The 23,814-nt window shown below is 40.9% G+C and overlaps 1 protein-coding gene across 6 annotated transcripts in view; it reads left to right on the forward strand.

Moving 5' to 3' along the window:
- Positions 1 to 23,814, forward strand: part of nhsl2 (NHS-like 2) — a 92,710-nt gene that overhangs the window by 52,970 nt on the left and 15,926 nt on the right. For all 6 annotated transcript variants that reach the window (XM_020623714.1, XM_020623715.1, XM_020623718.1 and 3 more), the window contains exons 2-3: positions 7,170 to 7,382; positions 23,168 to 23,310. In XM_020623714.1, coding sequence (XP_020479370.1) covers positions 7,170 to 7,382; positions 23,168 to 23,310 — 356 coding nt within the window. The remainder of the gene's footprint in view (positions 1 to 7,169; positions 7,383 to 23,167; positions 23,311 to 23,814) is intronic.

The raw sequence follows: 23,814 nt of genomic DNA on the forward strand, positions 1-23,814 counted from the left end.
TAATATACAGTATATATAGATGTATCTGTATCTATATCTATATCTAGATATATATATATATACTGTATTTGCCACTATGCATCACAAATCTAATCTGGCACACGCCTCAACATCTTTCATCATCACAGGAAGAAGTAAGCCCCGGCTTTCTGTGCACCTTTTGTGCCACGGCACCTCAGCTAATTGTTTAGCCACCAGGGTGAGCGGGCCACTCTGGCACGGGCAGAGCCACGAAAGCTGGTAAATGATACAACTTTATAGAGCTAAGCCGTGTGACTCAGATTAGCAGCAGCCAAAGGTCATCGAGTGCTATTTTGGTGTCGCTCATTCAGCCTCACATTTAACTTCACTGACTTTGGTCGTGCTGATTTAGCTCTTTACTAAACTCACTAGTCAAAATGGGGAACTCACTTTTAACTTATAAAGCATGTGGGGGGGAGGTAAAACTCAAGATATCACAAATCTGCGGTGCTCATTGTGTTCCTGGATTTTTTTTTTTTTATTAAGCTACAGAGGTCATGTCTGCAATTGTTTCAGTTTGACAAGATTTTAATTATTCTTAAAATAAAACAGCGCTATTTTGTTTTGTAGTTTTTTGTGATCACAAAAAACTACAAAACTGCATATTTTTGTGTTTCATTAATTTACTTTTCTGAAACACACAGTCACTTTTAACTTACTTAGGATGTAGTATCTTCCAATATTTCCCGGGACAAGCACTGGGGTTCAATACACAGCTGTACTTAAACTGTAGGATTTGTTCTCTGCCGCTGTATGCTCTGGTGCTTTATTACCTTGATAGCAAAGAGACCCTGAGGTCAGCTATATTATCTGCAGCGACCTTTGTTGTTACGACTGAGTAACAACAAAGGTCGGCGTGGATAACGTCGCTGCTCAGGAAGCCTGGTTCATTTTGAAAACGACACCCAGAAGGACAGCTAACATTCTCAGAGTAGCTGGTAAATCTGTTTTATTGTATGGCTTTTATTAACGAGGAGCAAAAAGACCTGCACGCGCACACACACACACACTCTCTCACACACATTATTTTAGTCAGGATCTTCAGTGTATAGTGTTATTTTGGGACGTAAACGAACATGCTGTGTGCCGGGTTAATGCTAACAGCGCCTCATAAGCCTGTCATTCACAAATACACACTGCTACAGTATGCAAAAATACACACACACAGGTCAGGCCCACCGACCACACTACACTTCCTTTACAAGTGTGTGAAGGAAACAAAGATGTATTTTTTTTATCATGTATACACAAAATCTGTGCAATGTGGGTGGTAAAATGACTGTGTGTGTGTGTGTGTGTGTGTGTCCGGTGATAACAGCTTGTCTAAATCTGTGTCGTCCTTGTTGACACTCCAACGCACACAGAGGGGAATGAATTAGTAATATGCCATAGAGAAAAATAACTTCACACAACACGTTGTTAAGACATTTGTGTGTTTATGAATGTGTCAGTACATAGTAGGTGTATTGTGATATTTTTTCTTTGATTTCTCCATTTGTGTGTGTTTGCGTGTACACAGTACACTATAGGCTCAAATGTTTTCACACCTGAATGTGTTGGACATGGAGATGTTTCCTGCATTTTGCTTGTGCTCATGAGGTTATTTGTGTGCACGTTAGCTGTCTCCCGCCCTGTTGCGAGAGTGGGCACCTCAAAAGTCTCACTCTGGTGTTTTCTTTGACTTTGGCTTGGAATAAGAGAGCATTAAACTGTTCCACTGTGTCATCCAGGTAGCAGCGACTGTTTGGTAACCTGCCTGAATTATTCCTCATGTACATGTATGTGATGCAACATAAGCTAGTGTAGCATGTAAGAGTGTGACTGACTCTCTATGGACTTGGGATAGAGATAAACTGGTGCTACACATTTCCATATCTGTAGGAAGTAGTGATGAAAAAGGTCTGTACATGGCGGTTTTTTCTGTTTTTAGCCAATATTAAGTTTACTTTTTAAAAGTAAAAATAATTAGCCATATCTAGCCAGGACCCATTTACCTCAACAATACTTCAACAGAACATGACTATGAATAAGCATGTTGGGTTTTTGTGGGCTTGAACGTGTGAACCCATCCTGTCACTGCACTACATTTCTTTCCAAAACCATCTTTTCCTTTTCCTCATAAATCTGCCCAGTGATGCCCCGAGGCTTGTGTCTCTCTTCCATCCAATCCCTCCATCTTCCTTCCTCTTTATGTCACCGTGGTTACATAAGGGAGGGAAGGGAAAAACCTGACATCTACGCCGGGGAGCAATGAGTATGCTTTGTATACTTTAAGCCTGTGCATGTTTGGCTGCTGCTCAGATTTCATTCAGAAACTAATTGTTAACCTCAAAGGAAACAAGTCTCCCTCTCTTTTCAGATTGCTAACATAACTATAGCGAAGGTTAGCCAGCCAACAAAGTTGTCTATTCATCTATTTCACAACTGGACCTTTTTGAATTGCTCAACAAAATTTGATGTATATTTTACAGGTAGCAACAAATCCCAGCTTGTTTTCAGTGAGGTGTGAAAGTTTATACTGTTGTTATTTTTTCGAGCATTAGCATCCCTGAAAAGCAGAACTTGCTCCCTGATTGGCACATCATGGCCACAGTACATTGAATTTTTCTCTTATGAGGTGACGGGTTGTGTTCTTTTCTAGTCTTATGAGGAACTGTCTTTTTCATGGTCTTGAATCCAGTGACAGCTTGTCTTCTTCCTGTGTCTTGTAGCTGTCATAGATGAGGAGAAACCCACTGTCAAGGCAGAGTAATACAGGGAAGTCTACAATCACCAGCCCAGAGTCGGATCATTTTATGTAGTTTGACCAGTTGTGCTATGGTCCCTGTGACATTTTTTAACAATTCCAGTTGTGTGATGTACCTTTTAACTGAATCCTGTCAGGCTTTCAGTCTGTGAAAAACCTTGTTAAGTAGATGATGACTCTGTGCTGTGTTTATGTGCAGCAAGAACAGTGAGAAATCCACACAGTCACAGTAACTGTGATGTCTCAAAGGTATGATGACAAGGTAGTTAACACACACACAGCCACTCTCTCTCTCTCTCTCTCTCTCTCTCTCTCTCTCTCTCTCTCTCGTGTGTATACAGTAATTTGTACCACACTTTCAGAAACACCTGAGGCTTGTGTGACTGTAGCACATATTACCTAACTCTCACAAACACACACAGACACACTCACCCACACTTGAACATATATTTAATTTTTTCTCACATCTTCAAAAACTCGGTGTTGGATTTAGCATCTGTGAAGCTCTAGTAGCTCCACTGTGTCCTTCGATCCATGGTGGGGTATATGGTTTTCACAGCTGACACAGCAATGCTGTCCAAATAGGTAGGAAGTACTCCTGTTTTAATATCCATTGATATTTAAGTTAAAGAGACTCTTCTAGATTGCAGATGTATTTAGAAATGATGTACAATTAATACAGCACTTTAAGATGCTTTAACTGTGACTTTGGGAAGGCCGCTCACACTTGGTTAATATCTTTGACTTATCAAGCACTCACCACAGTATCCAGTGTGTTTCGATGACATCATTAGTGAACAGTCAACACTGAGTTGACTTCTGTATCAGAACTGACAGCTCAAAAGAAATCCTGAAAGTCATGCAGCTCCTATTGTAGAGCTGAACACAGTATCAGCTTCCACCACTGTGTAGCTAAGCTGAAGTGCTTTGCTTTTACTAAGGCTGAAACATCTTATTTTGTTCAGGTCCAAGTCCTGGAACTGAGCTACAACACTAGCTATAAGTCAGGTTTTTCTTTTTGTCATTGATCAAAATGGGCAGCATGAGCAGACCTGGTTTTGTGCAGAAAAATGCATTTACCTAAAGCGCAAGGGTGACTATTTGCAGGGTGCAGATTCAATAAAAATAATGTCCATGTGCCTTAAGTGTGCTTTAAATCCGTGCCAATGTATATGTTAAAATACATTGTGTCAGTATAATTTCAAATTCCAACAGCTCAAAATGATTTTTGACTGTATATTTAACATACAGGACATAGAGAACTATTTTTGAACAGCAGAGTTATGACACATACAGTACAGTAAACTCTGCTGGGTGAATCTTCACTCTAAACCCAAATTTCCCTAATTGGATATTTACAGTCGCTCATAGCGAGACGTACAACACAGTGCATTCAGCCAGTACACAAAGCTTAGTTTTAGAAAGAAATAATGAAAAACAAATGAGTGGTAGACTTACTCAAAATGAATGTATTTAAAGCTCTAAATGAAAAAAGTGAGAATATACGCTGTTTGTTATAAGTCATGCAAGATCGCCTTTGTCCTCCTCTCTGAGGCTGATGCTAACTGACGTGCACTTCTGTATCACAAGCAGTCGCTCTCTCTGGAGGGACATGATTGTGTGAAAGCAGCTTAGGAAGATGAAGCCGGGAGTCGGGAGGGTGAAATTGCGATTCCATACAGTACGTTGGGTTTTGTGAGAGGGAGCCGTCTGTTTCAGAGCAAACAAGACGTGATAGCGCCGGTGGATTGGCTGCAGGATGACTGCAGTGTTCTTTCAGTTTTTTTTTAGGAAGGCTTCAAATGAAGACATAGATTCGGAGCATTCTCTTCAGAGATTCTTCCCACACACGTGTTGAGGTCAACATTTATATTTTGGCGTTTAGCTAAGGATCTCAGCAGTTTGCTGAGCAGTTGTCACTGACATGAACACATTTCCTGTAGTAGGGCCTGACATTTGTGTAACAACACAGCCTGTCTTAATCAAAGGGCAGGTCACCCTGTTCTACGATGCAGTGTGAAAGATCATTTAATGTTAAAACACTGAAGAAAAGTCTTTTAGCTGCTTTACAGTATGTCTGTTAGTGTGATATTACCGACCATCGTAGTTTTTGTTTTACTGACTAACTGGTGCATTACTCACCTGCACACCTGAAAAAGGTGCACAACATTATCCCGGTTTCTATTAGAGTATCACAGCAAATACAGGGTTGTCAAACCTGGGCACTCAAGCCAGATATGAGGTTTACAGGTGCAACACATAACCAGGGTGCTCCAAAAACCGGGATCTAACCAGGGTGCTGTATGTATCTGTAGTGTATGTAAACACACTCATTGTTTGTGTGTCATTGTAGATAGAAGAACACTGCAGAAATACAAAAAATGTAAGAGAGATGGGAATTGCTTTACAGTATGAGCAGCAAATACCACGTTTCTTCAATGGGAACGCTATTGAGAACGTTCTATAGTGTGTTGTTTTCAGTTGTCAAAACACCTTTTTAGTTGCTATTCAGGTCATGCACAATGCATGATTGTAGCTCACTGTGGGAATCTCTTCATTACTGTCAATGTTGCATTGTGGGATCATTTGAATGCACTATATAAGATATGATAATTCATGTGATAATGCCTACATTCTCCCTGCAACGTATGCTCACATCAGGCCATTAGGCAGGACACATTGTCCTGTACGGCTGATGCCAGTGGTTGGTGTTAATGCACAAAGTAGTGTCACCATTTACACTCCTATTTCAGACCATGACTTTTTGTTTTTTTATTCATGCTCTTTCACTTGTCTTTACAAAGTATTTTGGCGACCAAACTTTAATCCTGTAGTGGACATGTGAACATGTTATAGGAATTAGTATTTTTTAAATCACTGGCGTTGCATGTTCAATAATTGCTCTGTATTATTATGAGTTTTTTTTTTTCCTGCAGTGGAAATGATGCGTCACCTGTGGGTTGCTGTTACTGTTGGTGAACTTTGGCTTTTAGCATGTGCAAACAAAAATAAAAAGGAGCGGTTGCTAATGGACATGAAGCTAGGCCTGTTGTTGCATTTATTGTTTCTTACTGGATCTGCTCAGGTGAACCCAAGATGGTTACACTATTAAACCTAATCTGTGATTTTGCATAATTGTCCATTATCAATACTAAGTAATAAACTGTTGACTGGTATCTCTACTCTGTGACCATCCTTGGTGTCTGTGCCCTTTCAGAAAGTTTGTGTTTCTTTAAAAAGCCTAACTACTCAGTGGCTGCTGTCACATTTGGATTTCCTGTGTTTGTTAGCGTTGTTTTATCAGCTGCTAGATGTGTCAAATTATTTCATCAGCACTGATTCAAGGCGACATCTCACTCGTGTTGACATTGAATGACCGTTTATGTTTGCACGGGATGATTTGTTTTGATTGTCTGTTTGTGTTGGAGGGTTGATAGTGACATGGGCCGACATTTCCTTCCTTTTTTTATTTTTAGCCCTTTTCTCCTCCTCTTTTTCTCAAATCACAAACTCTCTCTACCTTCATTCCTCTGTTCTCCTTCCTTTAAATGTCATCCATATTTCCCTCCTCCTCTCACTCGTGTTCTTTTTCTCCCTAATGCCACAGTCTCAGTCTTTGTCTCTTTCTTTCCTCATGCTTCCTGCCCTAATCCCTCCTTCTCCCCTTTTCCTCCCTCCCTCTTTCTCTTAGCCTGTGACAGCCCCTCTATCTTGCTCTAACTCTTTTTCCCTCCTAATTAAGCTCTCCCTCTTTCTGTTTCCCTTTCAAATCTGTTCTCTACCTCTCCTCCCAACCCTCCCTTCCTTGTTCCCTCCCTAATCCCTCTTTCTTTCTCCCTCTACCCCTCCTTCCTTCCTAGGTGCTTGTTCTCCCTGACAACACACTATGTTATGTAATCTATGTCTCTGGGTATTAGTTATGTGAATTCATACTTTGTTTTTTTTTCTCTCTCCCTCTCTCTCTCTGCATCCACCCCTTTTTCTCCTCCTCTATCCCTCCTTTTCTCTCTTGCCTCATCTTTATTTTGCTCTTCCCATCATTCTTCTATTTTGTTCCCCTCATTTGTTCACCTTCCCCTCCTCTTTTCTCTTCACCTTTCCCTCTCTCCTTTCCTCTTCCTCACCCCTTTTCTCCTACCTCCAATTTTCTCTCTTATCCCTGTCACTCACCTTTTCCCCTTCTTTCCTGGCTTCTCTTTTCCTTCTTCTTCCCTTTCTCTTTCTCTTTTCTATTATTCCTCCTGATTTTCCTTTCCACCTCACTCTCAATAATCTTATTTCTCTCCTTATTTCACTTCCTCCCTCCCCTCACTCCACCCTCCCTCTCTCCTCCCTCCATCCATCACTTCCTCCCAACATATTTCCCTCCTCCCTCTCATTTCTGTCCTCCCTCTGCCTCCAGCCACCAGCGGTCTAGAAGCAGAGAGCGGAAGGCGCGGTGGCAGCAGCAGCAATAGCAGCCACGGCGATGGCAACCACAGCAGCAGCGGCGGCGCGGCCCACTTCAGGTCTCCATGGCAACAGAGCGTGAACGTGTTCGGCTCATGGAGCAGGCCGGACTGTGTTGAAGAGCTGCACCAGCAGGCACAGCTCAACCTCCAGAGCCTGCTGCAAGGTAACGATGGACGGAGAGGAAGAGAGGGGGATCGGATGGGTGGTGGCGAGCGTGGGTGGATGTGTTTGTGTGTGCGCTGGGGTGGGGGGGGTCGAATCGAATGTGTACTGTGTTTTGAGTAGGTGGGAAAGGCGAGGAGGGAGAAGCGGAGGCGAGTGACAGTGTTTACATGCATGTGTGGCATTGAACTGTGTTGGTAATAGGTGTGTGTTGACCACCTCAAGTGTGTCTGTGTTATCATGCAGATAAGCTCTGTGAGAGGGTGTGTGTGTTAGATTTCCCCCGTTACCTTGTATTTATATAGTACTGTAGGGTGTGTGTTTGCATGTAAGCCCATAGGAACACTGACAGCGTGTGTTGCACTCACCTTGCAGCAAAATGTAATTTAAGGTGATTTTGTCCATGTGTATAGGGTAGGGTTGCTATATGCGATTGGCTCTCTGTGTTTGTGGCTTTATATTTCTGCTGTGTGTAGAAAGAAGCATTTGTACATGTGTGTTTACAGTTTAGTTAGTAGTCAGTGGTTGCAACTTTGTCTTGTTTTTGTTTTTACGGTGGAATGCTGTCATTTCTCATTTTAACATTAACGTCTTGTTTATGGAGGGTGCTGTGTGTGTGTGTGTGTGTTTGTATGCACTCCTCATGGGAGTGAGGGTTTCCATTTGTTAACTAGTGCTCATGGGAGTGAGGGTTTCCATTTGTTTTCAGGTACCACTGTTTGTCTTTGTTTTCCTTTCTGCCAGTTGTATCTATCTCTCGCTCTCTCTCCTCTCTTCCTCAGTGTGTATGTGACTCATGCTGTCTCGCCCTTTGCTCGGCCTTTCCAATAAAACAATCAGAGTAGGTTTTTAGCTGAATGATGAGAACCTTGAACAAACTTCTGAGGGAGGGAGTGAAACATTACATTATATGATTCACATCTTGGACATGCTTTATATCTTCAGAGTTAAAGGATAATGTTTTCTACCTTTTTTATTTACTGTCAACACATTCCATGGGAGAACCAAAATCAACCATATGTTAGTTTCTCTTAATCCAGTGTAAACCTACTGGTTCCCACTGGCAATGTAAATATAAGGGGTCACAAATGTATACAGTCATGGTAAAAAGAAACTCCACCCTCCTTCAAATCAGTTTTTATTTCTCAGGGCCTATGAACATTTGTGTGGTCCTCACCAACTTCTATAAACCTGAAAAAAAAAAAACCTCTGGTAACAACAGCAAACACAACAGATTTCAATATGCGATCATTCCCAAAAGTAAGCATTCAGAAACCAGGTGGGAAAAACAAAACTCCACCCTTCCTGCTTCCACAATCTTTAAGAGAGTAATCAGCAGCGAGGTGTTACTAATCAAATGCACAGGATGAGTCAACCATTAAGAAGTGTGACTGCTGTACTTTGATAAAAGCAGAACATTTGGCAGTTCGGTCTTCTGGAGCATTGACGTGTGTGTCTGCATCATGCCAAGAAAAAAGGACGTCAGCCATGTCGGTGCTCATCAGTTTGATCATTTAATGGTCAGAGATGTAAAGAAAAACCCAAGCGCTGCTGTACACCATGTGGCCCGCAGGCCTCACTAAGCACATAAATTGTTTATGTTCATGACAGCAGAATTAGAAAAAGACTGAACAAGTATTGCTTTCACAAAAAGGGATCTAGGAAAAAGCCCCTTCTTTCCAGAAGGAATATGGCAGCACGACATTTGAACAAGCCACAGCAGTTCTGGAACAACATCCTTTGGGCTGATGAGACTAAAGTGGAGCTGTTTGCTCATCATACACAGCTCTGTGTTTGGTGAAAACTAAACACAGCATAACCCTATAAACACCTCATATCCAGCTGTCAAGCATGGTGATGGAGGGCTGATGATTTGGGCTTGTTTGGCAGCCACAGGTCTTGGGAAACTTCCAGCCACTGAGACAAAATGAACTCCACACCAGAATACTCCTGAGACAAATGTGAGGACATCTGTCCAGCAGCATAAGTTGGGCCAAGACTGGGTCATACAACAGGACAGTGATCCCAAACACACCAGTAAATCATCATCTGAGTGGCTGAAGAAGAAAAAAGCCAAGTCCAAGTCCAGCCCTCAACCCCACTGACATGATGTGGCAGGATCCTTAGAGAGCTGTGCATAAACAAATGAATTGAAGCAATATTGTAGAGAACATTTTTCTAGAACTCCTACAGAAAATGTTTTCTTCAAGTTATTGTTGCTGTGGGTGGTTCTACATGTTACTGAATTATAGGGTGTACTTTTATTTTCCCACCTGATTCCTGAATGTTGGTTTACTTTTGGGAAACCACATACTGAAATCTGTTGGGGGTTTTTGTGGTCATATGTTTTTTGTTGTTGTTTATAGAATTTGGTGAGGTCTCAACAAGTGTTTTTTAACCCCTGATGAATAAAATCAGAATTGAAGGAGGGTATTTTTTTTTTTTTACTACAACTGTAATTTCATTATAAAACAGGCTCAGTAATTCAGACACTTCCGCATTGTATTGTTTGCAAATGTTAACCAAACAGGAGTACTTAGTACGTATGCTCGGGACTATTTACAGTATGGCTGTGGATAACACACAGTTGGTGTTCTTGAAAGACAGCAGCAAAGTGCATTCAGGCTTTTAGCTCATGTCAGTGTAACCTGTAGTGATACAAAATTGCGTAAGTGATATTTCAGTACAGAACAAGGTAGATTCAAACTCATAATCTAGGGAACTGTAGCGCAGAGCTATAACGTCTCAGCCAACCGTGACTAACAAACAGAGCAGCTTTCACTTCTGGTTAAGTGTCATTGCTGGCAGGAGCATTTAAGAACTAAACTTTATTACTTTGGGCTATTTTATCAGCTGTGAAGCATGTTAGCACGCTACATACTCAAAAGTGTGGAGGTTTTTCAGTGTTATAGCCTTGAACTGCTGACATGGAAGTGTTTTTAAGCAAGTATTTTTATATGAACATATACACAATGGGCACATTTGGAAAGTCGGAAACTTGAGTACCATATGCATAATTTGCAGGGTTTAATGCTGAGTAACTGGCAGTGAACGTGAACTTGTCCATGCATCAGCTGTCATTTAAGTGCAAATGCAATATACCTGTGTAGCCTGTTGTTGTCTTCAATCAACTGTAAGTAACACAACCACTGTATTAAGCAAAACTACAGTCAGTGAGATGTGTGTGCGCACTACTAACGATTGTCTGTTCGCTAATCTGCTATCACTGTTGATGAGATAATACAGTGTCTCAAAAGACTGAGCTGTGGGAGCTGACTTGCAGTGTGCACATTCTACTTTTACAGTCTATTGTTGTAGTGTGGTAACTAATGCTAGCTGTATCTGCAGATGTCAGGATGATTGCTTGTCAGAAACCTCAGACAGTGGGAGCAGATGAATTGGTTAGCAGACTTTCACTCATTATTTAAGTAGAGGTACATGCTCTAAGTAATTCAAGTATTTGATAAAGCAATAGAGATGTGATTTTGGCCTGGTCGCCCAGCTCTACATTTAACAGTTGTCGGACATCAGTGCAGCTCTAGAGGGATAAAACATACTGTACCGCGCTTTGGCTGCTCAGCGCTTGTTAGAAGAATTAATACTTGTCAGCAAAAAGGAAAACATACTGTACATATATTACCTGGCATTTTTAAAAAAAAGTCTTTTATTTTGGAACAAACAAGAAAATGTAGCAGTTCATCAGGGTAACATTGCTTTGATTGAGGAGATGTTTGTGTGCAGCTGTAGCTTGTACAGTATAGTATGCTGCCTCCTACTGTACATCGCTTTCTGCCTCTTTTCCCTTTTCTTCACTGTCATGTCTTTATGCTGCTTGTGTGTTAAGACAGTTACTGTCTCAGACGAGCTGCATCTTGTGTATAATGGAAATAAGGTAGATGATTAGAGTAGTGGGTGGACAACAGCAACGTGTGTGTGTGTGGGTATGAGTTGAATTATGTGGGGCCATTCATCTTTTCTGTCGTCTGTGATCATTTATGTCTCTTTGTAGTTTTGTGTGTGTGTGTGTGCTGTTGTTTGCTCCTACTTGCTGAGCAGTATGCCCGAGTGTGTGTTTTTGTGTGTTTTCACTTTGTATACCAGTGTCCGTCTGTTTTGGGTGTGTGTTACGCAACACCAAAGCAACCAGCTGTACGCTCTCTGACCATCCTCACCATCACTCTCCCACTGGCCTCAGTAAAATATTCATATTCTTTCCCGCTCCTCAACACCCTGCCCTCCATATTTATGAAGCTGGCTGTTGTCCTCTGGCGTTAGACGGTTTTGCTACATTCTCTGCCGAGATTCAGCTCCCCCACGGCAGCAAGATTTGTGTGAGATTTATTTCATTGTTGCTGCTAAGTAGGCAACAGTGAAATCTGGCCAGTGTTCCCTCTCATTACAACAGCACACCACAGACCGATTAGCATATTGGGGTTTCTGATGGTCTGTTTTGTGTCCTAAATGGATTCCTTTTGTCCAAATGCTTTATTATTTACTTCATTAAGCACATTTGATTTAATATGTAAGTCTTCAATTAATTCATTTGTGAGTATTTTGTTAAATCATAATCAAGTCTGACCACTTGCTCAGAAGAAAAGGACGGAATACAGATTCTTGGTTGACATTGCTTTTAAAAACCAAGACACTGGACCTTCGGGATACTAGAAGCATCTGGTCCTTAGGCCTAAGCATTCTAGTAGGAACATAGGAGTGTAAAAGATCGAAGATATAAGAGGGAGCAGCACTATTTGAGACGCTATAGGTCAGAAGAAGTATTTTAAAATGAATCCAGAACCATACCAGGAGCCAATGGAGTGAAGCAAGAATAGATGTAATGTGCTCACTTTTGCAAGTACCTGATAATAAATGGGCTGCGGCATTTTGGACCGATTGCAGATGATCTAAGGATGATAGATTTATGCCCACATAAAGGGAGTTACAATAGTCAATAAAACTAGAAATAAAAGCATGAATAAAACAAGTACCTCCTAAAGCTTAGGGAACCTTTTTCATCCTGGTCAAATGATTTGCTACTTGTTTGAGCTTAGGAAAGGTTAATTTTGGGTTGTTAGAACTCCTCCCTACACAGTCATGTGATAATAATGATTTTGTTGATTAGATATTCCCATTACACATTTGTGACATTTGATATCACAACAGTGGCAACAGTGTCATCTTTCACATGTGATTTCCCATCTCAAACTGTTGATAATTTTGGACTCCTGCAGGGTTCTTTCTCAGCTCATGAATAGGTGGCAAGTTAAATAGCCAAATGAACTAAAAAGTGGTAGGAGTTAAAAAAATAAACATGGTAATCACATTTTCTGCAGTGTCCTGCAGTTATCAATGCATAGTTAAATGTCCCAAAAGTTAGGTGAGTATTCCTATGGAAGCTCAGTGTCTATGATAGATGATGCTTTGACCTGTCACTGGGCCGTGCAATAGGTATCAGACTGTGCTGTCATACTGTAAATCTGTGTAACAGGCAATACCTTTCTCTCTAATCTACCCGCCCTTTGACCTGCATACTTTCCTGCACGTCCAAGCAAAGAGTAAATAGTTGGCGGCCTGAGCCAGCTTCATTGTATTTGCTTCAGCTAAGCACCACTTGCTTGAATGGGCCAAGCCTTATCCCTGTTTGTCTAGCTCCACTAGTCCTACTACAGTAGTAGTTAGCAGTTCAGAAACCTTTAGAAGATTCTTCAGTCTTATCCTACATCACTGTATTTGCTCCAGTTAAGCTGCAGTGCCTGGCCATACTGGCTTGTTAGGCAGCTTCATCAGAGAGCCACTCAGTCATAAAACTACCACCACTGTCCAGTAGTGCTCTTGGACATGAACCCTTGGACAGGGTAGGTCCAGATAACATGCTCTGATCAGGATTGCTTCACATGCGTCATGTAGTTCTGTGAATAGTTTTGAATGTGATTGTAAGAAGTGATTGGCTCCAGCATCCCCCCACCCCCCACCCCATGACCCCGTTCAGGGACTAAGCGGTAGAAAATGGATGAATGGATGGATGTAAGAAGCTACACATTTTTATTTTGAACTGCTAATAACATTTTATATTTCCTACCAACATTCTGCAATACAAGGCGTAATGTTTTCATTTATATTTACAACACTGAGCTCTACACATTTTGTTCAAGATTAGTTTGGCTCCTATATTCACATGCTGCTCCGTGGCAGTAATATATTATACGCCACTGAAGGCAGATATATTGTATTCTGTACTGGATTTGCACAACACTTTTTTCTTTCTGGTTCTGCCTTTGCTTCTTCTCTGCCTTCGACTCTGTATATTTATGAAAGTTGTCCCTCCTCTGCAGACAGATTTACAGCAGCCAGATTTGCATTGTGCATTGTATTTTTTTTCTGCACTCCATTAATCAACAGAAAAATATTTTTTTGGCACATTAACAGTGAACTTTGTGTTTGAAGTTTAGCTAGTGTCATCCATTACGGCCAGACGGACTATTTGCGCATACTTGCTCTGTAATTTTACAACAATCCATTAAGCAACACTCAAATATTCATACTTTACCACCTCCTCAACACTTGACATATTTCGGTGACATTCTCTTTAGTGTAGGTAAATGTGCTTTGTACAAATTCACGCATATGCCGAGTCATTTCACTCTAATCTTATGACTCTTGTTTGAATTATACAAAGGCTCTGTTCCACACAAAAGATGCTTATGTCTTCAGGCCCAATTTGATTTGCTGCAACCATTATAGTCTGCCGCATGCTGTAATTCTGCTACTTGTGTACTGTCTGTTTGTTCTTCCATTAACATTAACCTGAAATTTAGTACTGGAGTGGGCCTTTTGTAGCTCCTCATTGGAGAGTTTCTGCACCAAAACAGGGTGAGGGTCACCTGGCACGGTCCACACTTGACTCACCAACTGATAATGTCACCTGCTGCAGCTTTTAATGTTCATATGTGTGTGTTTTTGGGTAAGAAACTTGGTTATTCATACATGATTCTATCAGTAATATGGTTTGGAGTGTTATATACACTAGGAATACCCATATCTGTCAATCATATTTCATTACTGAAAATACCATCTGAGTAAATGTGGATGAGAACTAGATGTACTCCAGAGAATTTGGTTGGTATAGGGGTTTGAGATGTGTGCACACACTGACTCTCTCAGTGTTGAACAACAGCTCTTTGCTGTCATCTAAACTGCTGTTGGTCAAACTGTAGCCAGAGGGCCTGAGATAAGAGTATGGGAATGTGGGCCATGCTTGGATGAGAGAAGCTTGTTGTAGATATCGCTGTGGTTTTAGACACCCTACATGGCCAGAAGTGTGTAGATGTCCAACCGTTACACCCATGTGCGATTGTCAATCTAAAACTATGGTCATTATAACATCCTCCGCCTATCTGGGAAGGTTTTCTGCAACAGTTTGAAACCTGGCTGCAGGGATTTGCTCCCATTCAGACACGGGAGCATTGGTGAGGTCAAGTACTGCTGTCTTGCAATGAGGCCTGGCTCACAGTCAGTACACTTGTTCATCACCTGGACTCAGGTCAGGGCTCTGTCAAGTTCTTATGGACAGATTTTGTTTTAGGGGCATTGTCATGTTAAGACAGAAAAGAGCCTTCTCAATATTGCTGGCTCAATGCTGGTTATCTAAAGACCAACAGAACAACCTTTCCAAGACAACAACCTTAGCAAAGCAGTCATTTTCACCAAGCCCATTTTCCTAAACCTAACTGAGTTGTTTTTGTGCATAGTCCTAACCAAACCTTGTGTGTTCACCTCATGAAACAGATTTTTGATAGTGATTTGTTACAGTTTTGGAAATCATTAACAAACAGTGTCATCATTTCAGTAGGGATCAGAGACCACGTAATGCCTCTGTAGCCCTCTAAAGGTCATAGCACACTGTGAACTATAAAATGATGATGTGGACAAAATGATAGTGGCTTTAACACACACTTTCAATACAGTTGAGAGTGTCACACTTCAGTAAACATAAGCAGCGGAGGTCAATGGTATCCTTAGTGCATGGAGGTAGATAAGCATTAGCTGTCTCTTGTTAACGTTCCTTATTTAAAGCTAAAGACCAGAATTAGAGTTCAGCGCTTGAATTAGCAGTCACACCATCTATAGTCTTTACCATATCCTTTTTATTGCCTTTTCTTCTCTTTCTGTGGACCAGTAAGTTTCATTTTATCCTACCATATCTTATCTCACATAGCAGCACTCTCCTCAGTACTTAAAGTGCCAATACTGCAACCTTTCATCACCACGGACAATGCAAGATGATGAGATATCACCAACCCAACTTTAAAATGTCACAGTAACCCTTTAATTGTGTCAGACTGGCATCTGAATCGATGCCAGCCACGATGAAAACAGCCTGATACAGTTTCCCTGTCATCACTAGCCTGACTATAAAATGTCACAGTGGCCCTTCAGTTGTGTGAAAGTAGATCCGAGTCATTGGTCGCTGTGATGGTTGCAGGATGATAAGGTTTTTACAGGGGTCAATACGCTTTAGTGAACAGGTACAGTGGTAGAGAGTGCTGATGCAGGAGAAGCAGTGAGAAACACAGGCTGTTGCTATTGAGGGATTTTGAACCCTTTCTTGTAGCAGTAAGCAGTATTTATATAGCCTGTGCAGCATGTAGTCCACATTAGTAGCTGAGGTAGAACACTTTTAAAGACCTCCCATCACCCAAACCCTGGCTGTCACCCATTTTTATCATCTGTTGATTTAAATGGACTTTTACATTCACTTTATGCAAATGGTTTGTTAACACAGCATTAAATTAAAGCAGGCATTTAGTATTTTTGGACAGGATTGTCTCCCGAACGGAGCTTAAGTGAGTCCTTGTTGTCATACTGATATACAGCCTGGGAGCGGTACCTTTGACAATAAGGATTTATAGATTGTTTATACCTTTATTACTGATTGACCTTTTATTTTCTGTTTGTTTGTTTCTGAAGCACAAAATATTGCCTTTCCCTTCAGAAAAGAGTCAGTTTGACCCACTCTCTTTGTTGTTTTCCAATTCTCTCTTTATAGAGTTTTTTTGTTGGAGTGACATCGCTGTAAATCAGGAAAGACAAACTTGTCTGTCTTGTTTATTTCCTTAGAGGTCTTTTAGAGAGGTTTTTCAAATACAGGCTGAAGCGTGACACCTTTAAATGAGGCGATTCAGTGGCATCTGTATTTAAGCCAACCTGCTAAAACTTCGAATGAACCTGGTAAATCAGACATGGGGCTGAGGTTATCTACCATTTTTTACAGATTAGTCATGTTTCCAGCATGGGTTTGCAGTTCCTGTAAGACAGGAGAGGAGTTTCACTGTATAGTTTATATCAGTGTACAAGAAAAACGAGTTGTTTTGCTTTATATGTCATTTCAACAAAGGGACAAAATGCATGAACACTATTTGTTCAAAGAAAAGTCATAACTCTATGTATAGACCCATTCATACTGACTAGAACCAAAACCATGGGCTGTAGAATATTATTATCTAAAAATGTACAAGTGTTTCCTGTTGTATTTTGTCCCACTCAGATTCTCATGTTGATCCCCTTGAAAAAGAAATCCAGCAATTAGTTGGGACTGATAAAGGATAGGGTGTCAAAGTCACAGGAATGAGATAGGATGGTATTTTCAGTCATCGAACCAGGATAAAACTGGAAGAAGCAAACCAGAAAAACAGTATGTGTGGTGTCAACCTCTTATTAAACCTTTTTATTTTGATGTTTGCAGTTCCACAAGCTTGGAGAGCTGAATGTAAATAGGATGAAAGATTAGAATCAGAGCTGCCAGCACTACCAGAATCTCTCACATGAACAATAATGAATCAGAAACAAAAGCCCAACTTACCTGTATAAGCTTGAATCAAGGAACATACTACAGAAGCAGCTTCCTTCCTTAGTACGTGCCCTCACTCTGTGGACTTTCCAATAAAAACAATTTGTCATTTGAAAATATTCCTTCAATAACTGACAAGGATTAGGACCAAAAGTTGTGCCTGATATTTAAATCTGAACCCTTCTCACTGTTTTTTGTGACCAACACAAACTGGGACTCTAACCACCCAGTGTCCTCTGTGGTCACAACAACCGTCCATTTTCACGGAACACACACTCTAGCAAACACCAGCCTCTGCCCCTGTAATGGATTGATCAACTCTGCATGTTAAATCACAAGGACGAAGACATGGGGCGAATATTGTTGCATGCAAGCACACACACCCCTACGTCCATGTGCACATACAGTAGTGTACACAGACAAACGCATGCTGTGGCTGTGGTGAAAGAGGAGTGTTGTTTATTTTTGTTTCACCCTTTCATCTTCCAAGAGGGGAGAAGAAAGGGTGACCCAGATTTGACACAACTAAGGTGCATATTGTCATGGATGGTTGGGTGTGAACGGGTGAACTGTACACACACGGAAACAAGTATGAGTTGCTAAATGATCACTGAAGTTATTTTCATATACAGCATGTGAACCAGTGTGCATATTTTGGAGTATAAGAGCAAAACACATTTTTCAGTACATGCACATAAACACCTGACTGAGAGGTACACATGCACACTCACACAATATAGGCTACAGATTAGTGATGCATGAGTCTTGGCCTGCTTGTCTGGAGAGAAGAAGGGGGTGGGGTATCCTTAACCGCTGTGTGTGTGTGTACATTAGTAGGAGTGACCAGCATGCCTTTACCCCACACACACCAATAGCATCACTTCTCTCCCTCCCTCTTTTTTTCCCACCACAGTACCCTGCAGTCATGTAGCCGAGCTGCACTCAGTGAAGCCTGGCTGTTATCTGAAGCATGGATCTACAACTGTTTGCCTCCGCTCTCTTTCTGCTTTAATGCTGCTGCTTGCTGGACTCAGATTCTATCGGTCAGTGTGCAGACTCTAGTGGCTGGTTCCAAATTTTGTATCTAAGTGGTTTTTAATTGCTACCAAAGTGTCACTGAAGGCAGCTGAGGGAGATGACAAAAGTAACTTGGGAAAATTGCGTAAGTAAAATTTTCTGCATGTAAACTACCTCATTAATAAGTAAAAGTATCAAAAGCTAAAGTTTTAGTAGGAGAACAACTTAGGCAACTTACATATAATATAATTGGACAAAAGTATTACTGTGAAAACTGATTTTTGTAGTTTTTCCTAAAGAGGGAGCTAATTTTCCAGGTTTTGTATGTTTTTGGTAATAGTTTATTTTATAACAACATCATTTATAAGCTGAATGATTTGGGGATAAAATATTGATCTGCAAAGTAACTTGTTACTACAGCTGTCAAATAAAATGTAAAATGTACAGTATTTGGCCCTGAAGTGTAAGAAAGTAGAAGTATAAAGTATATAAAATGAAAAGTTCAAGTAAAGAGCATGTAGAACATACGGTACTTGAGTACTGAGTTACTTTTAATCAACTGAACTTGAATCAACTTTGTTGCTTTCTAATCATTTAAAGCTTAAGAAGTTTATCAGTTGTAATGTCTATATTAATGCTCAATAAATGGATATATCAAAACAACTTTGGACTTGCCAGGTTTTTTTTAAGCATCAGCTAGAGCCAGACCAGCTGTTTCCCCTGTTTTCAGTCTTTATGCTAAGCTAATCACTGCCAGGCTCTGGGATTTAACTAGATGCTACATCCCAAAGGGTTTCCTAGATACTGTAATGGCTTATTACTGATGTCTAAAACCATCTAACCACTAGTAAAGTCCTTTTTTTAAATTTGCAAAGTACACCATAGTAGACGTCGCTTTGTTTCCTCTACCATTATAACCATTAGTGTGTCTTTGGGGATAATAAAGTTACCTTTGACCAATCATAAAAATAAAACCAAGATTACAGTTTATAAGTTTAAGCCTGTATAATATTCCTGTAATCTTCCTATAATACAATATTTCTGATTGTATAGGTAGGGCTCAGAGGCCCTGACTACCTCATATAAAACCTCCTGTTGGCTTCAACACTTTTGCATATGAAATTATTCAAACATGTTGGGTCACCCACCTTTCAGTTCTCTTCCTCCTCTTTTTCCATCCTCTTCTTTTCTCCAACTTCAATCCCTTTTCTCAAACTTTTCTACCTTCAACTGCCCCGTCTTTACCCTGCACTACTTCCTCTCTCTTCTTCATATCTTCTGCTGCCCGTCCTCTCCTTATGCTCATCTTTATTTGACACGCACTGTCTTCCTCCACCTTTTCCTAATGTTTTGCTGCTTCTTCATAATGTGTCCCTCCCTCCTTCTTCTTATTGCTCTGCCTATTCATTTTCTCAATTCTCTGCACTTTATCCAGTTTAGTTTCTTGATTTCTGTGTTTTTTCCCCCCTTGGTTCATTTGCTTACTTTTCATCATGTTTGTTCCTGTTCCATCTTCTTCTTTACCTCTTTTGCTTCTTGATATGTTTCCTCAGGCTTGTTTTAACTTCATTCCCCCCCACTTCCTCCTTTGGCTCTTCCTCACCAACCTGTGCCTTGTTTTCTTCTGTTTCCCTTTCCCCTTTTGCATCTTCATCATCTTACTCTTTTACTTCCTCTTTATCAGTTTGTTTTTCTCTAGTATCTCCAGACTCTTGCTAATGCCTCCCTTCTTTGGGCCGCTACAGTCTGGATGAGGCGAGTTTTGGCTTCTGCTCACTGTTTACTATCTGGTTGGTCCCGTTGTTTTTGCATGCAGCAGTCAGGGAGTTTGCTTTTCATCAGTTTTTTTTAACACTAAAAAAGAGAGAGTTCTCTATCACAAGCAACTGGTGCTTCATATGGCTATGAATAGAAAAAGCCAGGGATGTCTTCTTACAAAGTGAAATATCTAGCAGTTCTCTGAGGAACTGGCAAATACAGTGAACAAACAAGTCTTATGTTATCATTAATATTTGCAGTAAGTGCCGACTTAAAGTGACAACAGAAGAGTTTGCTTTCAAAGAGAGAGTTTGATGCACATCCTGTAGAGTATTGATTGGCTCATTTTTCCCCCACTTACTATTTGTACTTCCCACATAAAGTAGATGAGAACAAAATTCTGTGTCAAGATGGATTTACAGATAAACTCAGCTGTTAAGATTAACATTTTTCAGCTCAGACGGTTATCCAAGATTAAACATTTTCTTTCTTTCCAGGATTTTGAAAAGGCTATTCATGCCTTTATTAGCCGGAGGTTGGATTACTACAAGGCACTGTGCTTTGGGATCACATGGGCATCCTCGTCTTGTCTCCAAATGGTTCAAAATGCAGCTGCACGTCTTTTAACTAATACTAGGAAACATGATCACATTACCCCTGTTTTGGCATCTCTACGTTGGCTTCCAGTTTGTTTTAGGATTGTTTTTAAGGCTGTCCACTCATTGGCTCCTTCATATATTGAAAACTCTTGCACTCATACACCCCAGGTAGATCTCTTAGATCTTCTAACCCCCTTTTTAATATGTGTTATGGTTTTTGTCTATTTTTATTTTGTTTGTCTTATATTACAGTGCTGTTTGGTTTTATTGTGAAACACAGTGTAACTTCAGTTTAGAAAGGTGCTACTGTATATAAATAAATGTTGCTTGCTTGTTTTCAGTGTCAACCTTGGGACACAACAACCCACAATGTGTAATCCTCATCTTGTGAAAACCTTGTTACTCCACCTTTTCATTGTCTTGGTTTCATTTTAGTTGAAGGATTGCGCTTCTCAGTGAAACAATGGCTGCCATCCTCAAATTTATAAAACTCTTTTAAACAGCTGAATAACTTCCAAAGTGCACAGTGGCTGTGCTGAAAATGGCAGCTGACATAGCACGTCATCTTAATCCACGCCGGAGGTTTTGGTGTGTGCAAAAGTTGTTGTATGTTTTCTGAGATGTTTAAAGGCATAATTGTGCTCAGAAAAAGTGAGGTCCTTAAGACATTTTCTTGCTGCTGGCACTTTTTAGTTTGTCAGAGGAAAAATGTCAACAGCTATGATTCCAAATGCCATTAAGAACTGCACAAAGTCTGTGGGTGGGTGGACTGTCTACCCTCATATATAAACACATAGTTATCTTGTATTTTGTGGTCTTGCTGCTGTGGATTAATTTCCATTCACGGCTCCAAAACACCCCCACCTTGCCTGTGCTCACTGAAATCTGACACGTGCCAAACTTTTTGTAAACTACCTACATGTTTGAATGTGTTTACCAAGCTTGTGCAGCAGAGCCTCAAGGCTATTACAGCTTAAAAACAGATGCCATCACCCTTTAGGCTCTAGTAGTACTATACTGATACTGCAGAAAGTCCAGTAGTCACTAAACAAAGGCAAGTTAATTAAGCAGGCCTTGTTTAACTAGATACAGAAATAACAGACATTTGTTATGGCATATAGCTGCCAATACATAGCAGCCTTAGCAACTGGGAGTCATGTTTCTGGAAACCTAGTGAGTGTAAGACCAACATTCACTATCTTTCTAGCTGTGTTCTACTCGCCACTAGCTCCTGAGGGAAATATTTGGTTCGTTAGTGCCTGAATGCTCCACTTTGTTCACCAGTCAGTTGCTAACATCATCAGTGTTTAAACTGTAGTGAGTTTGTCAGAGCTTTTTCTTTGAACAGAGCTGTTTGCTATGTCTGAAAACGCTGATGAGACCAGTGAGAGTGAACCAGACCAGTAAAGCTGCGAGCCATAAAACCTAAGCAACGAGCTGAGAGATGCTATAAAGCTGCACACAACTAAGGTGAACTGCAGAGTCAAGTGATACATCTATAAAGATGTGAATAAAGATTGTGAAAGTAAAGATGTTGCAGGTCTTTAACACTGCCCCTTCCTGTTTTGTGTTGTAAAACATTACAGCAGATTTACCATCAAAACCATCCTAGTCACTCGGATAACTGGTAGTGATGGTTATAACTTTAAAAAAAATATTTTTATCTACTTATTTATTTACGTGCAAATGTTGTGATGCCACCCAGTTATATCCTTAATATCAACAGGTTACCATTTAACCCTCTGTGGCGGGTGAGGCAGTGCGGACATGCTCTGTTGCCATCTGCCCCCTTGTGTCGCTAGGCAACCATACATCTCCAGCGAGGAATCCATATTGTCCAGGAGAGCAAGTTCAATGCAAAACTCTGTACCTCACTGACACTGGTGTTTCACTGAAGCTGTCAGTGCGATGGTGCTGGGAGTGCGTGTGTATTTGTGTGTGTTACAGGGCTTTAGGGATGAGTGGAGAGTGGGGAGTGGGTAGAGAGTGTGTTTTGGGGTAAGGGATTGGCTGAGGGGTTGTGATGGGGACTGTGGTTTGTGTCTGTGTGCGTGCGCAGTGGGATAAAAAAGGGGGAGGTGGGGGTTAGGAATTTGTTTACAATGGCCTGAGGGAGACCGACTAAGCTGCCAGAGAGGCAGAAGAAGTTATATATCAAGAGGAAGACTGAAACTGAGAAAGTCCAACATGAGCAGAAGGAAAAGCCAGAAAGGAAAGAAGAGAGGAGTGAGTTAAAGAGAGGGAACGAATAAAAGGAGAGAAAGCACTGGAGTTCACAAGAAGATTAAAAGGAAACTTAAGGAGTCCTTTAAGGTTCCAGAGCAGAAGCTGCACTAGGGGACACAGGAGGGACACAGGAGGGAAACTGCAGAGTGATGCAAAGCAGCAGTCGTACCAGACCTCTGCTCTTGGCCATGCAAATACAGTAGGATAGCTGGTTTGTGGGTTTAGTTTGTGTCTTTGTGCAGGACAGTGCACTTTTATTCTGTGGTGCATGTGTGTATTTTTTGCACTGCAGAAAAGTTGATGCTAACATGGGTTTTTATATGCATGTGTTTGTGTGTGCAGATTTTGAGGAGCAGCTGTACGACACCAAGCTGACTGGTCAGACTTTCCGGCACCCGTCCTCGCAGACCTCTGACGACACATCCACCTCGCTCAGCCGATCGCCCGTCTCCGTCAACAGCAGGAGACCTGACTTCATCTTCCTGGTAAACAGCACACACGCACATGCATGCTCATGTTTACACCTATTTTATTTGATCATGCATAAGGCTCCTTGCACCACATGTCTTTCTCATAAACACACCCAACACAAACCCAAATGTTTGAAACTAATTTCACATACAGTGTCTGAAGCCACATATCTGTTGCAAGCAAATACACATGCAACATAATTTTGACCTCACAATGCAGTAACTTCCTTAGTAACTAACAAACTTCTATTTCAGTGTCACTAATACTGTTTCAGCTAAAATTTGTGGTGTGACAAAATTCCTCATTGCTTTGGTTATCGGCCCTTTTATAAGACTGAATTATCCAAAAACAGTATATCCCGCCCTCTTGTTCAGATTAGTCATCATCTTTTTCACACTCTTAGCAGGCCTTCATTAACAAATGCAAAATGATTTAGTAACTTTCAGATGAAAATAAGATTAACACGTGATAAGAAATCCAAAAAAAGCAAATGACATCAGGGCTATTAGTTGGTCAGC

This window comes from Monopterus albus, unplaced genomic scaffold (genome assembly GCF_001952655.1).
Source record: "Monopterus albus unplaced genomic scaffold, M_albus_1.0 scaffold308.1, whole genome shotgun sequence".
Lineage (NCBI taxonomy): Eukaryota > Metazoa > Chordata > Actinopteri > Synbranchiformes > Synbranchidae > Monopterus > Monopterus albus.